The sequence below is a fragment of the Bufo bufo genome, chromosome 1, assembly GCF_905171765.1.
Source record: "Bufo bufo chromosome 1, aBufBuf1.1, whole genome shotgun sequence".
Lineage (NCBI taxonomy): Eukaryota > Metazoa > Chordata > Amphibia > Anura > Bufonidae > Bufo > Bufo bufo.
This window is the reverse complement of record NC_053389.1, coordinates 607,250,343-607,264,098: the sequence shown is the minus strand read 5'-3', so window position 1 is coordinate 607,264,098 and position 13,756 is coordinate 607,250,343. Positions and strand designations below refer to the sequence as shown.

At 44.3% G+C, this 13,756-nt stretch overlaps 1 protein-coding gene across 5 annotated transcripts in view; it reads left to right on the top strand.

Annotated features, from left to right (window-relative positions):
• The window catches only part of KTI12 (KTI12 chromatin associated homolog), a 99,339-nt gene that overhangs the window by 50,964 nt on the left and 34,619 nt on the right, over window positions 1–13,756 (top strand). For all 5 annotated transcript variants that reach the window (XM_040413619.1, XM_040413617.1, XM_040413621.1 and 2 more), the window contains exons 5-6: window positions 4,872–4,927; window positions 12,691–12,770. In XM_040413619.1, coding sequence (XP_040269553.1) covers window positions 4,872–4,927; window positions 12,691–12,770 — 136 coding nt within the window. The remainder of the gene's footprint in view (window positions 1–4,871; window positions 4,928–12,690; window positions 12,771–13,756) is intronic.

Here is a 13,756-nt window from a genome sequence, read left to right as displayed (position 1 = left end):
GAATGACCCATACGTAACATGGAGGAAGTCCCTGAGGACCGCGTAAACTCTCTAGGGGCAGATTTATGAAGACTGTCTAAGGGCCAGTTCACACCGATCTTTTTGGTGCTGATTTTGGAGCTTTTCTGCCTCAAAATCAACTCCAAAAAACAGCTTTAAAAAACTATTCCATTCACTTCAATGGGAAGCAGCGCTTGGTATTTATTTTTTTATTAACTTGCATGTCCTATCTTGGGGCAAAATCAGCGCTGAATCTCCTATTGAAATTAATGGTAAGAGTTATAAAATAGCTCCATGAAAGTCCATGCGTTTTCTCATCCGTATCCTTGGGGGACACAGGCTTGACCATGGGTATAGCTGTTCACTAAGTACACAAAGTGTAAGCTCCTCTCCTTCAGCTATACCCTTCCTACAGGGACTAAGCTAAATCAGTTTTAGCTTAGTGTCTGTAGGAGGCAGACCTCCCTGCGTTGCAGGTCTGCTGATTTTCTGTTCTTTTTTTTTTTTTTTTTTCCTAGTGGGAGTTTCAGGCAGGTCCCCCAGCCCCCTGCTCCTTCCCGTTCTACAGAAGCAAAGGAGGACCAGAGGTTCCGGTAAAAACCTCTGTATCCCGCCAGTGTTCGGATCACCACCGCAAGTCCCCTCTGTTCTGGTGTAGCGTCCCTCCCCAAGGGGGCGCACACTGAAGGTGGTGATCCAGCTGGAGCCAGAAGACGCCGGTCAGTGCTGGAGCGGAAGGCAGGGTGATGAAACGGTCGCCCTGTGGTATGTGTAGTGTACCTGGCGTGTACTGGCACTGTTTTGGGGGCGCCCGTTTTCCTGTGCCGGCATGCAGGGCTTAGTAACACATCAGCTACTCCAGCTCTGCAGCCGAGCACCGCGGCTCATCCTCCTCTCACTTCTTTTGTTTAAAGCATCGCGGTCGGCTCGGTTCCGGGACCATTGTTAATTGAGGCCCTGGCTTCTGTGCGGCCTCCTCTGTGGGCCAGAGATGATGGGCGGGCGCTGAGAGCCGGCAGCTGAGCAGAGGGAGAGTGGGCTCCGCCCACTTCCACGATTTAAAGCACCTGGCGGGATGCGGACGAGCTGGTCTTGCTGCTTCCCCTCAATCAGACTCCCTCTGCTTTGCGTGTACTGCGCCGCCATCAAATGGCTCTGCCCCGGACCTGATGGTTCCTGCTGCCCAGCCTATGGTAAAACCGGAATAGGCGCGTTCCCTGTCTAGGGTAGTACAGGATGTCTACAATACCAACAAGGCCATTGTGGAAATATTCGGGAGTTTGTCGGCCAGGCAGTCCTCTGACCGGTCCGACTCTGGGGATCATGGGGCACATGCCCATCGCGGTCGTCCCGCAAAATGGGCCAGACATCCTCCCCCAAAAGGTTGTCTGTGTCTCCCGTTTCCTCTGCCTCTCCTCCTTCTGCTAGAGAGTCTCACTCCAATGTCTCCTCAGCGGAAGAGGCATGTTCTGAGAAGGGGGGAGTCAGATGAGGATGTTGTCTCACTGGAGGGTCAGTCATCCAAACTGTCCTCCATGGTGGGCAATCCTATTACAGCGGTTATCAAAACGTTGCAGGTTGAGGATCCTGCACCATCGTCTACCAGCTCGGGTTTTTCCTTTTAGAAGTTCGCTCGCACAAGTGTTTCCCTAATCAGCTGGAGTTTGATTCCTCTCTTTCCACGGAGTGGAATTTCCCAGATAGACGTTTTACCTTGCCAAAACGCTTAAAGGGAGCCTGTCGCCTCCATATGGCAATATACAGTGCTTACATTGTCGTGTAGCACACCTGTACATGAATGTAATGGTACCTTTATTTTCTTTAGACTTGCAGAAGCTGGAAAAACGAAGCTTAATTTGTATGCAAATGAGCACTCGCAAGTGCCCAAAGGTGGCGTTCACTGTGTTGGAGCCCAGGCTGCTCTGTCTTTTTTTCATTGTTTCCCCGCCCCTTCCTCTGCATATGCCCGCCCTCCTATTTTCTTGCCTCATCCTTCGGTCCGGCCGAGATCCCGCGCCCTGCCTCGCCGGGCCATGCACACTGCGATGCTCATCACTTTAACTTTAAAGCATACTACCATGCCAATGGCGGATGTGGCTTCTTTCTCGGATATTGGAGAGAAGAAGCTGGAAGCGTTTGCAAAATCTGCCTTTGAGGCAGTGGGCACAGCGCTGCAGCCTGTGTTGTCCTCTACATGGGTGAGCAAGGCTATGGGGGAGTGGGAAGATAATTAACGTCAGCGTCTTGACGCGGGGGAACTTGCAGATATGGCCCTGCAGCTCTCTCATGCCAGTGCGTGTATTTGTGTAGCATCTTTGGACGCGGCCAGGCTTATGGCTCGTACATCAGCCCTGTTGGTGGCTATTCGCCGTACCCTATGGCTCTCCTGCTGCGTGGCAGATAATGCTTCAAAGCGGACCCTGATGGCCCTCCCCTTTACTGACAGCAGACTTTTTGGTAAGCGCCTGGATGAGATCATTTCGGACCCTACAGGTGGTAAGAGCACGAATTTACCACAGAACAGGGGGCGGTCTAACAGGTAAAAAAAGCAGAAGCCTTTTTTTCGCCACTTTTGGAGTTTTTCCAGCCCTAAGAGGGCATCCGACAAGTCAGCCACGGATCAGAAGCGAAAACCTTCCTTAAAACCTTGCCCTTCCCTGCGTTCCCGTCAAAAGGGCTCCAAGTCCTTTAACCCCAAGAGCTCTGATGCATGACGGGCGGCTCCCGCCGCCCTCCGTTCGGGTGGGCGGCCGGCTTAATTTGTTTCTGCGTGTCTGGCTGGCTCACGTCCTGGATGCGTGGGTGAGGGAGGTCATTGCAGAGGGCTACAAGCTAAATTTCAATTCCTTCCCTCCATAGTTACATAGTTAATGTGGTTGAAAAATTACATAAGTCCATCAAGTTCAACCAAGGGATAGGTGGGGACGCGAATCCCAGAAGGAATTGAGACTCGTATTTCTACACGTTTTCATAAGCATTAATGTTGTTTACTTTTAAGAATTCATCTAAACCCTTTTTAAAACTGTCCACTGTTCCCGCTGTGATGGGGAAGTGGTGGAAAAATATCTCTGTTCAAGGAGTATGGTCACGTGAGGAGCACTCCCTTCCAATCAATGTTCTGGAGTTGAGGGCGATTCGGCTCTCTCTGCAGCATTGGGCCGACCGTCTCGGGGGTCGTCCGGTTCGGGTTCAGTCCCACAACTCCACGGCGGTGGCGTACCTCAATCACCAGGGCGGCACTCGGAGCCCCGGCAGCCATGGCGGAGACTACGCTGATTCTCAGCTGGGCGGAGGAACATGTTCCAAGCACTATCGGCAGTTTACATCCCTGGCGTCGACAACTGGATCGCAGACTTCCTCAGTCGGGAGCGGCTCGATCCCGGCGAGTGGCCTCTTCACCCACAGGTCTTTTAAGCCATCTGCGAGCGGTGGGGGAGACCGGAAGTGGATATCATGGCCTCCCGCTTCAACAACAAGGTCGAGGACTTTGTCGCATGGTCCAGGGACCCCACGTTTCCTTACGTGTTTCCGCCTCTTCCGCTCAACATAACTATTGTGGAACTACAAGGAGCAGGTACATTCTGACTATTGGGTCACTATAGGAGTCATTTGAACTACTGAAGCACTACAGGAGAGAATTATAACTACTGGGGCACTATAGGGTGACCTTTTAAAGACTGGCATTATAACTACAGAGGGAACTACAGGGCTGATTATAACTACTGGGGGTACTGTAGGCGGCATTATAACTACTGGGGGGTACTGTAGGCGGCATTATAACTACTGGGGGGTACTGTAGGCGGCATTATAACTACTGGGGGGTACTGTAGGCGGCATTATAACTACTGGGGGGTACTGTAGGCGGCATTATAACTACTGGGGGGTACTGTAGGCGGCATTATAACTACTGGGGGGTACTGTAGGCGGCATTATAACTACTGGGGGGTACTGTAGGCGGCATTATAACTACTGGGGGTACTGTAGGCGGCATTATAACTACTAGGGGTACTGTAGGCGGCATTATAACTAGTAGAGACACTATAGGTAAGTATGATCACCACTGCAGGTCTGGTCAGGCTGAAGGGTCTGTAAAAAAAACATCATAAAGGTAAACAACCCTTTTAAAGGGAATGTATAACTGGTAAATAACAAAATATTTGAATCAGGTTTTTGTCCTATGATCCTATTTGCAGGTATTTTTGGTGATGTTTTTTTCAATTTTTTATGTGACTATTACTATAAATCTTAATTTTACAATTTTTACACTGGTTAATGGGGCACAAAAGGACCGTAGCACAGTACACCCAGATAAGGTACTAATGTTTCTCCCCTTGTCTCTGGAGGAGGTGGGGGGGGGGTGTGTGCTATATTTTGCTGTCAATTATCTCTCCTTCATTTAAACTAGCATATCTCAAACACTAGGCTGTACAGTAGGAGACAAAACAGGATGAAGGGAGGAGAAGAACATTGTGGGTGTTCACATTATTGGTAATGTAAACCAGTGTAATTAATGATGATATACTAATTACTAATCTATGCTTTTTTGAAGTTGTTGTCTTTTTTCTATTTCTCTGAAGTGTCGTCCTGTTCAGCCAGCTTTCTGTTTATCAGGACAACACAATAAGGCGGCTGCAGATGGGGGGGCATGTGACGAGGCACAACATTCGGTCTTCTCCACTGTGCCTGCACTCGTTTCTTGTGCCTAGTGTGTTGGCTAAATGAAGAGTAGCATACAATTATTATTTATCATACATTGGTTTGCATTAGCAATAAAATGGACACCCCCTTTAAGGAGCAATATTTGTATTTGTTATTGTAAAATAGCAAACCAATTTAAACAACTGACTTCTCTTCTCTTCTTTCTTTTCCAGGTTATAGGTATGAGCTGTTTTGTCTTATTAAACATGTGCAGACGCCACACTGCCTGGTATGACATACTACTAATGTTTCCTTGTATGTGAATAGAATGTTATGATCCATTGAAAGTTATTCGATTTTGTTATATATATTTGTGAGTTTGTATCTGATTTGTATCATAGATTATAATGCAATACAAATGACGCCGTAATAGGAAATGCATGGTACAAATCGCTCCTTAAAGGGGATGTGCCATGATTGGTGTAAAAAAAAAAAAAAAAAAAAAAAAAAAAAAATTAAAATAAATAAATCCTATGGTACATGATCACTTTCCAATAAAACTAGAACCAGCACCAGAACTATTCCAATCACTTAGATTCTCTTCAGGCTGTCACCTCAAGGGGAGTGTCCTTTCTCAGGGGGTCTGTCCTTTCTGCTACAGTTCTCTCCTGAAACTGTCAAACTAGATATGGAGGTTTATAGTAGTAACATAGTACATAAGGCCAAAAAAAGACATCTGTCCATCCAGTTCGGCCTGTTATCCTGCAAGTTGATCCAGAGGAAGGCAACAGAGCAAGTTGAAGGCTGGAACAGAGCAGGAGGCATCATTAGAATGAAGTAAAGAGACTGTCTCAGAATTGGTCATTTTTGTAACCGAAAGTAAATTATAAAGTAACACTAAATGTTATGTGAAAATTACATTTAATGGTGGCACAACCCCTTCAAAGCCTCTTTACATGGGCCGACACCTCAGGCAATTATCGTGCATGAACTGTTCCATCCCGATAATTTTGCTTGTTCATCAGTGGAGGTGAAGGCTGTATTTACATGCAGCAATCCTCTCTTTAGTATGGGGACGAGTGGTCACTTCTGCAACCCCATAGAGAATAATTTCCTGCTGCCCAGGTGGCCACATCAGCAATGCCTTCACACGAAGGAGCTTGTTGGCAACTTATTTATGGCACTGATCAGGAACCAGCGTTTCTAGCAATGCTCCTTTCCAGTAACTGCCCCAATTGCAGGGTCTTTTAGTTAGATGTTCATTACACATAGTGTAATCAGACAATGTGTGTGTGGATGTTCAATTACTTGGTGGGACATCTGCCTTTATATTGGTGTACTTTCCTGCTATAATAGATCTGGTAGTTTCCTATCTTCAGCTCTCCCTCTGTTCAATAACTAGAACAATGGGCCAGATTTATTAATCCTATAACTTGGCATAAACTAAAGGCTATATTACACAGCCCAATGTGGCAGATGATTGTCAGGAGGGAAGCGTTCCATCACTCTTCCCCATGCTGTATAGTGGTTGCTTAGACACCACGATTTGCAGCCTGCAAACAATAATTTTATTTCTTTTTTTCTAGCGTTTGCTCGCTGGATCCACCTCCTTTTCTTCCAAATTTCTCCAGGTTATGGACACCCCTTTAGGATTAGGGATGAGCGAATCAACATCGGATGAAACATCCGAAGTTGATTTGCATAAAACTTTGTTCTAATACTGTACGGAGAAGGAGCTCCGTACACTATTAGAATGTATTGGCTTCGCATAATAACTTCAGAAATTGATTTATACTGTAAAAAAACATTTCCTGAACTCTGGTTCGGTTCCAAGTGGTACTTTGGAACCGAACCAGAGTTTGGGAAATGTTTTTTTACAGTATAAATCAATTTCTGAAGTTATTGTACGAAGTCTCGTGAGACTTCGCGAAGTAATAACTTCTGCTCATCGGAGCCAATACATTCTAATACTGTACTGAGCTCCTGCTCCGTACAGTATTAGAATAAAGTTTTATGCAAATCGACTTTGGATGTTTCATTCGAAGTCGATTCGCTCATCCCTACTTATGATCTGAGCTTTGAGTCTACAAGCTATTCTCTTAGGAGCTGGACATCTACCACATGGGATTGGGGCTGTCTAGACATGCGCCAGATTGATCTCAATAGTTCACGCTGGATGATGGATGTGGGACAGGGATAGACACCAGGCCAAAGTCGTCTCTCGGCCTTTTGGCTAAGATCAAGTGCGATAAATTTACTGCCTGAAAAGGGAACGCTTAAAAAATACTTTATTTAATTAACTTATTAAAACTAATGTGTGGCTAACCACCCACATATTTCAATCAGTCTCACGTGTGAGAGGGAGTTTATTGTCTCTTTAATCATATATGATCAAATCTCCTTCCTTCCTCCACCAATAACTGTTATTCAGTATGGAGATATATGCAGATACGTACTTTCAATTTTATATTATGTAATAGATACTATGTATCACCATGTAGTATATTACTCTCCATATATTCACACCATAGATTGTATCTTTCTTAGGCTACATGCACATGACCATATGTGCTTCGCGGTCCGCAAATTGCGGATCTGCAAAAAAAAACATAGAAACGCCTTGAGCAGATGCAATATAGGGAGAAGGGTTTATAGGCAAATTAAACAAGACTGAATTTGTGGAGAACCTGGGAGTACTAGTGAGGAGTGCTGGTGGCTAGAACAATGCCTTAATACTCACTATGTAATGAATTATCCCAGTATTCCCTCCCTACTTTTGCAGCAGACTAAGGCTACATGCACACGAACGTTGTTTGCTTCCATGTCTGTTCCATTTTTTTTGCGGATAGGATACGGACCCATTCATTTCAATGGGTCCGCAAAATGTTGTCCGCATCCGTATGTCCGTTCCGTAGCCCCACAAAAATATTGAACATTCTTGTCCATTTTAGGCATTGTTACAATGGATCCGCAAAAAAAAAAAAAACGGACCGCGAAGCATATATGGTCATGTGCATGTAGCCTAAGAAAGATACAATCTATGGTGTGAATAGATGGAGAGTAACATGCTTCATGGGGATACATAGTATCTATTACATAATATCAAAGTGATAGTACGTATCTGCATATATCTCCATATTGAATACCAATTATTGGTGGAGGAAGGAAGGAGATTTGATCATATATGATTAAAGAGACAATAACCTCCCTCTCACACGTGAGCCTGATTGAAATATGTGGGTGGTTAGCCACACACTAGTTTTAATTTAATGAAAGTATTTTTTAAGCGTTCCATTTTCAGGTAATAAATTTATTTTGTTTGATAATTAATGCTAACGCAAACCAGTGTATCATATATAGGTAATCCCCAGTAAGATCAAGCGTGGTATCTGGCCATGTCCAGTCTGAAAATTACGGAACGCTCATGACCGGTTTCCGTGTTTTGCTGACATGTGAATGGACCCTAAGGCTCTTCGCCAGCACCTATGGTGGCAGCTTCAGAGCAAGACGGCCGCTGCTTTGGCTGAAGATGGCCACTAATCCCTAGTCCTTGCAGGAGCCTTCTGGCCTGGTGGGTTGGGGAATGATTTATGGGGGGCCCTTCTCTTATGGGATGTCCTGCAATAGACCACATCCTAGTGCACTTTTTGTGTGGCACGCTGCATTATTTTTTTTTAGTTGCACAGAGTGAAGAAAGTCATGTTCTCAGGCTTTCCTAAAAAAAACATATTTTGTTGGGAGATATGTATACTGGAGCTTTTTGGCCGACGGCTATTGAATGTGTATGGCCAGCTTAACTCTGTTGGTTGACTAAGGTTACTTTCACACTTGCGTTAATGTTTTCGGGTATCAGTCATAGGGTCTCAATACCTGAAAAGAAAACGCTTCCATTTTGTCCCCATTCATTGTCAATGCGGACAAAACGTAACTGAATGCTCCAAAAATGCGTTCCAGTCTCATACCGGAGAGCAAACCGCAGCATGTTGCGGTTTTCTTTCCGTCGTCAGATGCGGAGCAAGACGGCTCAGTCATGACCTACAATGCAAGTGAATGGGGACAGATCAGTTTTCTTTGACACAATAGCAAACGGATCCGTCCCCCATTGACTTTCACTGGAGTTCATGACGGATCCGTCTTTGCTATGTTAAAGATAATACAGCCGGATCTGTTCATAACGGATGCAGATGGTTGTATTATCAGTAACGGAAGTGAAAGTAGCCTTACTTTGAAATAGAATTTTACGCCAGAATTGGTATATTTTAGAGATACTTTCCTCAAAATAATAATTCTTTATCATCCAGATTAATTTATTTTTGTACATTTTCATCAACATGTACTTTTGGGTAGTGTACCTCTTGGTGAGAGATTCTTGACTGTTAGACATGCCTCTGTGATACACTCAGACATTTTTCCAACTGACAGATTAATTCGCTCCTCTCACACATACCAGAAATTCAATTCACAACCCTGGCATACCCACCAGACAGAATAACTGAGATAGATGTCCACAGCTACAGAACGGCTTTTGAATAAAGCCCATTCTAAGGCCTCATGCACACGACCGTTGTTTGGGTCCGCATCCGAGCCGCCGTTTTGGCGGCTTGGATGCGGACCCATTCATTTCAATGGGGCCGCAAAAGATGCGGACAGCACTCCGTGTGCTGTCCGCATCCATGGCTCCGTTCCGCGGCCCCGCTAAAAAAATATAACATGTCCTATTCTTGTCCGCGCTTTGCGGACAAGAATAGGCATTTATATTGCCGTCGCCCGTTCCGTTCCGCAAATTGCGGAAGGCAACTTCTCAATTTCAAGTCTGCATTCACCTCTTCTAAGCAGGACTACTTCACTACTCCCATATTATCTCTTTCCTGCAACCCCAAACAACTATTTAATACCTTTAATTCTCTACTCCTTCCTTCGGTGCCCCCTCCCACACCCCTCAGCTTAGCTGAAGACTTTGCTTCATATTTAAAAGATAAAATTAATAAAAATAGACAAAATCTGTGAAAGCTTCAAACCCCCACGCATTCCCCCCTACACAGCTGCCTCCAGTGTGCTTCCTACATAACCCAGTTTACAACTGTCCCAAAATAAAAAACCTTTCCACCTTAAAGGCTATGTACACCTTTCAGAGTAAATTTTTGTTTATTTTACTAATTTTTGGCTAAAAATCTGATTTTCAATTGGCCTTTATTAAAAATATTGTCACAAATGGTTAACTGTTTTTCTGACTGTGTGACTGGTACTTTCTCACCTTATCTCACTACTACCATTCGCATAAAAACTCCTAGAACTGTGTTGGCTAACCTCCAGCACTCCAGCAGTGGTAAAACTACAACTCCCAAGCTGCACACTTACTTGGCTGTTCGCATAACTCCATAGAAATGAATGGAGCATGCTGGGAGTCGTAGTTTCACCACAGCTGGGGTGCCGGAGGTTAGCCATCACTGTCCTAGAAGAACATGTCCATCTTGAACTGTCCTCCCACCTCTCATCCCACTACCGGTTTGAATAACTACAGTCTCGCATCAGACACTATCATTCCACTAAAACTGCCCTAACCAAAATCGCAAATGATCTGCTAACTTCCAAAGTACAGTTTTCCCCAATAAACGTATCCTTTCGCTCTAATATTGTAATCTTTCACATATATCATGATTACATTCACACATGGCACATTTCATTCCATTTAAAAAACTCCTTCTTTGTGCGTGATTATTATTTTTTTGTCAGTGTAATTTAAATTTGTATGAATTGTTATGGAGACAAATTACCGTATTTTTCGCTTTATAAGGCTCCATTAACACGTCCGCAATTCTGTTCCACATTTTGCGGAACAGAATTGCGGACCCATTCATTTCTATGGGGCCGCACGATGTGCGGCCCGGATCTGGAAATGCGGGTCCGCAATTCCGTTCCCGAAAAAAATAGAACATGTCCTATTCTTGTCCGCAATTGCGGACAAGATTAGGCATTTTCTATTATAGTGCCGGCGCACATTGCCAGTGTCCGTGTTTTGTGGATCCGCAAAACACATACGGATGTGTGAATGGACCCTTAGACGCACCTGATGATAAGACACACCCGTTGAGAAGACGCACCCCAGATTTTATAGTAGGAAAAAAAGATTATTTTTTTTCATCAGAGCTCATATCAGCCCACTCAGAGCATTATCAGGCCTCAGATTAGCCCATCAGACCCCCAACAGGCCTCAGATTAGTCCATTAGTCAGACCCCCATCAGACCTCCGTACCCCCAGACCTCAGATTAGCCCATCAGTTCCCCCCAGACCTCAGATTAGCCCATCAGTTCCCCCCAGACCTCAGATCAGCCCATCAGTACCCCCAGACCTCAGAATAGCCCATCAGTACCCCCAGACCTCAGAATAGCCTATCAGACCTCAGATCAGACTAAAATAAAAAATCATCTTACCTGTCCTGCGCCGCAGCTCCTCTTCATCTGTCGCTCTCCCATCTTCCCAGCCTGCGCTGCACTGTCACATGACTGCGTGCAGCGTTAGGTCATAGTGCGCGCACTACGTCCTGACTCTGTACGGGGTCAGGACAGTGCAGCGTAGGCCGGGAAGATGGGAGCGTGACAGCTGAAGAGGAGCTGCGGCGCAGACCAGGGAGTTACCTGCGCTTGCTGCGCTTCGCTCCCCGCTCCTAATACATACTAGTGAGCGCTTCCACTAGTATTCGTTTTATAAGACACACGTACATTTTCCCCCCAGTGCGTCTTATAAACTGAAAAATACATTAGTCTGTTTTGGTTTAAAGGGTAACTGTCATATTTTTTATTTGCTAGTTTATTAGAGCTAGGCATGTATACCTGAGTTAGTCTGTCAATGATTGTCAAAAGTAATCTGTAATTACCTTATAATAGCTTTCATTAATGTTCCCTGTCCCTTTTCACTGCTCCCTTAAAAGACAGTTGCTGTGGCTTGACGGTCTCCGGACAGAGGGGCAGTCCTTCACACTGCATGCCTGCATTAGGCTTCAGAGTGAGGAGGCGTGTCTCTCAGTAATCCAATCTGATTGGCTGGCAGGGAGCTGCTGGCTACAGCAAGTGTGTATGTGAAGTGAGGGAAAGCAGTTTTGGCCTCAGAAAACTGGCAGAGCAGCCATCTTGAGAAGGTCCTCATATTGTAAATGTTTAAACAGCCATAACTAAGGGAAAAACTCAAGGAAAACAGTGGTATGTGAAGAAACTAAAGATTGCTTTATGCATAATGCTGCTGCAGCAGTAACATATTCTAAAATAGATTTTTTGATGAAAACATTACGGTTACCCTTTAATGCCATGACCTATGTCACCTATTGGTTCTAAAACCGTAGCCTAAATAAACTACAGTCTTAAAAAGTAGCTATAAAGCTGTAAGATAAGAAGGAGGGAGTAAAACTGTACAATGCCATGTTAATCTTGTGGTTTGTTTTACGGTGTGAAAATAATGGGTATTCCTCTTATCACCTGTGACTTCTATATACCGGTGTCCTGCGATGTCACCTTGTCTTTGTATAGATTCTAGTTCTAATTAGCAATGCCTTTTACTCTCCTTGTGTTTTGTAACCTAATGGTGCTGTCCCATAGTGCACTTGTCATGCAGTTGCTACATCAACAAACATGCATTCACAATGCTGATTAAAATGTTATCCACTTACAATTAGATGGATCATGTACATTATTTCTGCTACGCAGAACACCAGTGTTTATTGAGGCTGCTGAAGCCGCTATATTATATAACTGCTTTGTGAATGCCTTTTTGTTGGTGCATTCAGCCACATACAGGTCTCAGTTGCATCACAGGTATGCTGTGCGGCAGTTGTGGATCCTAATCCTAGTGCACCATAACAGGTGATAATTAGCATTGAGCGAATCAGGTTTGGATTACTCTATTCGATCCTGATTCGTTTAAAAACTTTGTGTATAGTATCTACTCCATAGCACGCTAAAATGTACGGGCTCCGCTGAGGCCTTAAAAATCTTGCTGCAAAGAATGTTAGACCTGCTTCGTCTCGCTTCTATGACTTTACACTCTTTGTGTTATTGCAGATTCATTGTCTGACATCTCCAGACACAAGCTCCAGCTGGGACCAGGACAGACAACAGGATGACCAATATACACAAGCAGTGTAAGTGATCGCAGTGGAAGAAACTCCGCAGCAATGTTGTAGTCAAAGTGTACCTGCAGTTTCAGGTTACTTTTCAGTATATGCTACTATGTGCATGAACATGAAAAGTAGCACTACTTTTGGCCATTACTGTATATGGCGTTTTTTGCTAGTTTTCCCCTCAGCAAGCTTTCACAGAAACTAGCTGCTATAATGTCTCCCATACACCACACATGTAGAAGACAGGAGATCCTGCCCCCTCTTTCTCTGTAGGACACTCTCTTCTAAGTAGCAACAGCAACATGGAGGACATTATACAGCAATAGTGGGAAGGCTAGCTGTGAATCCAGCAGACTAGAGTCTTCAGCCGCGGCATCTGTGTGTGTCTTTCTGCTTCTTCCTCTCCATCCCCTTCCTTTTCCATAGACTTATATTGGTATTATGTTACCTGATCACTCAGTGACCCAACAATCCATTGTCTCGTAAAATGGATTTTAGCAGTGAATTGACAATGAATGATAAGTGCAGGAGATAGAGAAGAATTGGCTCATAAGTGGAGAAAGCAGTTACCTATCTTTAAATAAGATATGTTACAAAATTTCTTATATTTGCTTGTACCATTGATTTACCGGTAAGTAGTTTGGTGAAATTACATTTATCAATATTGTACAGTAAAAGACTACCTGTTTACCAGTATTTTTTTTTACTGCAAATAGTGAAATAAGCTCATAGGTATCGCCTTTCCATTCTCTAGGTTGGAGTGCTTTCTCAGTTTGTTTTTCCGAGGAAAAAAAATAAATCCTAATTTTGGCCTTGAAGGCAAACAGAGAATAATTCATTAGAAGCGGGTTTAAAATGCGTAGTACCATAAGCCTCTCTCTGGGGGGTTGTACAGATTTCTGAATTGGTTAGTTCAAAGCTGCCATCAATGGCTGCTGGATTTCGAGTACATCTTTTATTTCAACATGAAGTCTTTGAATTGCAGATGAGGAAGAAGGATTTTTAGA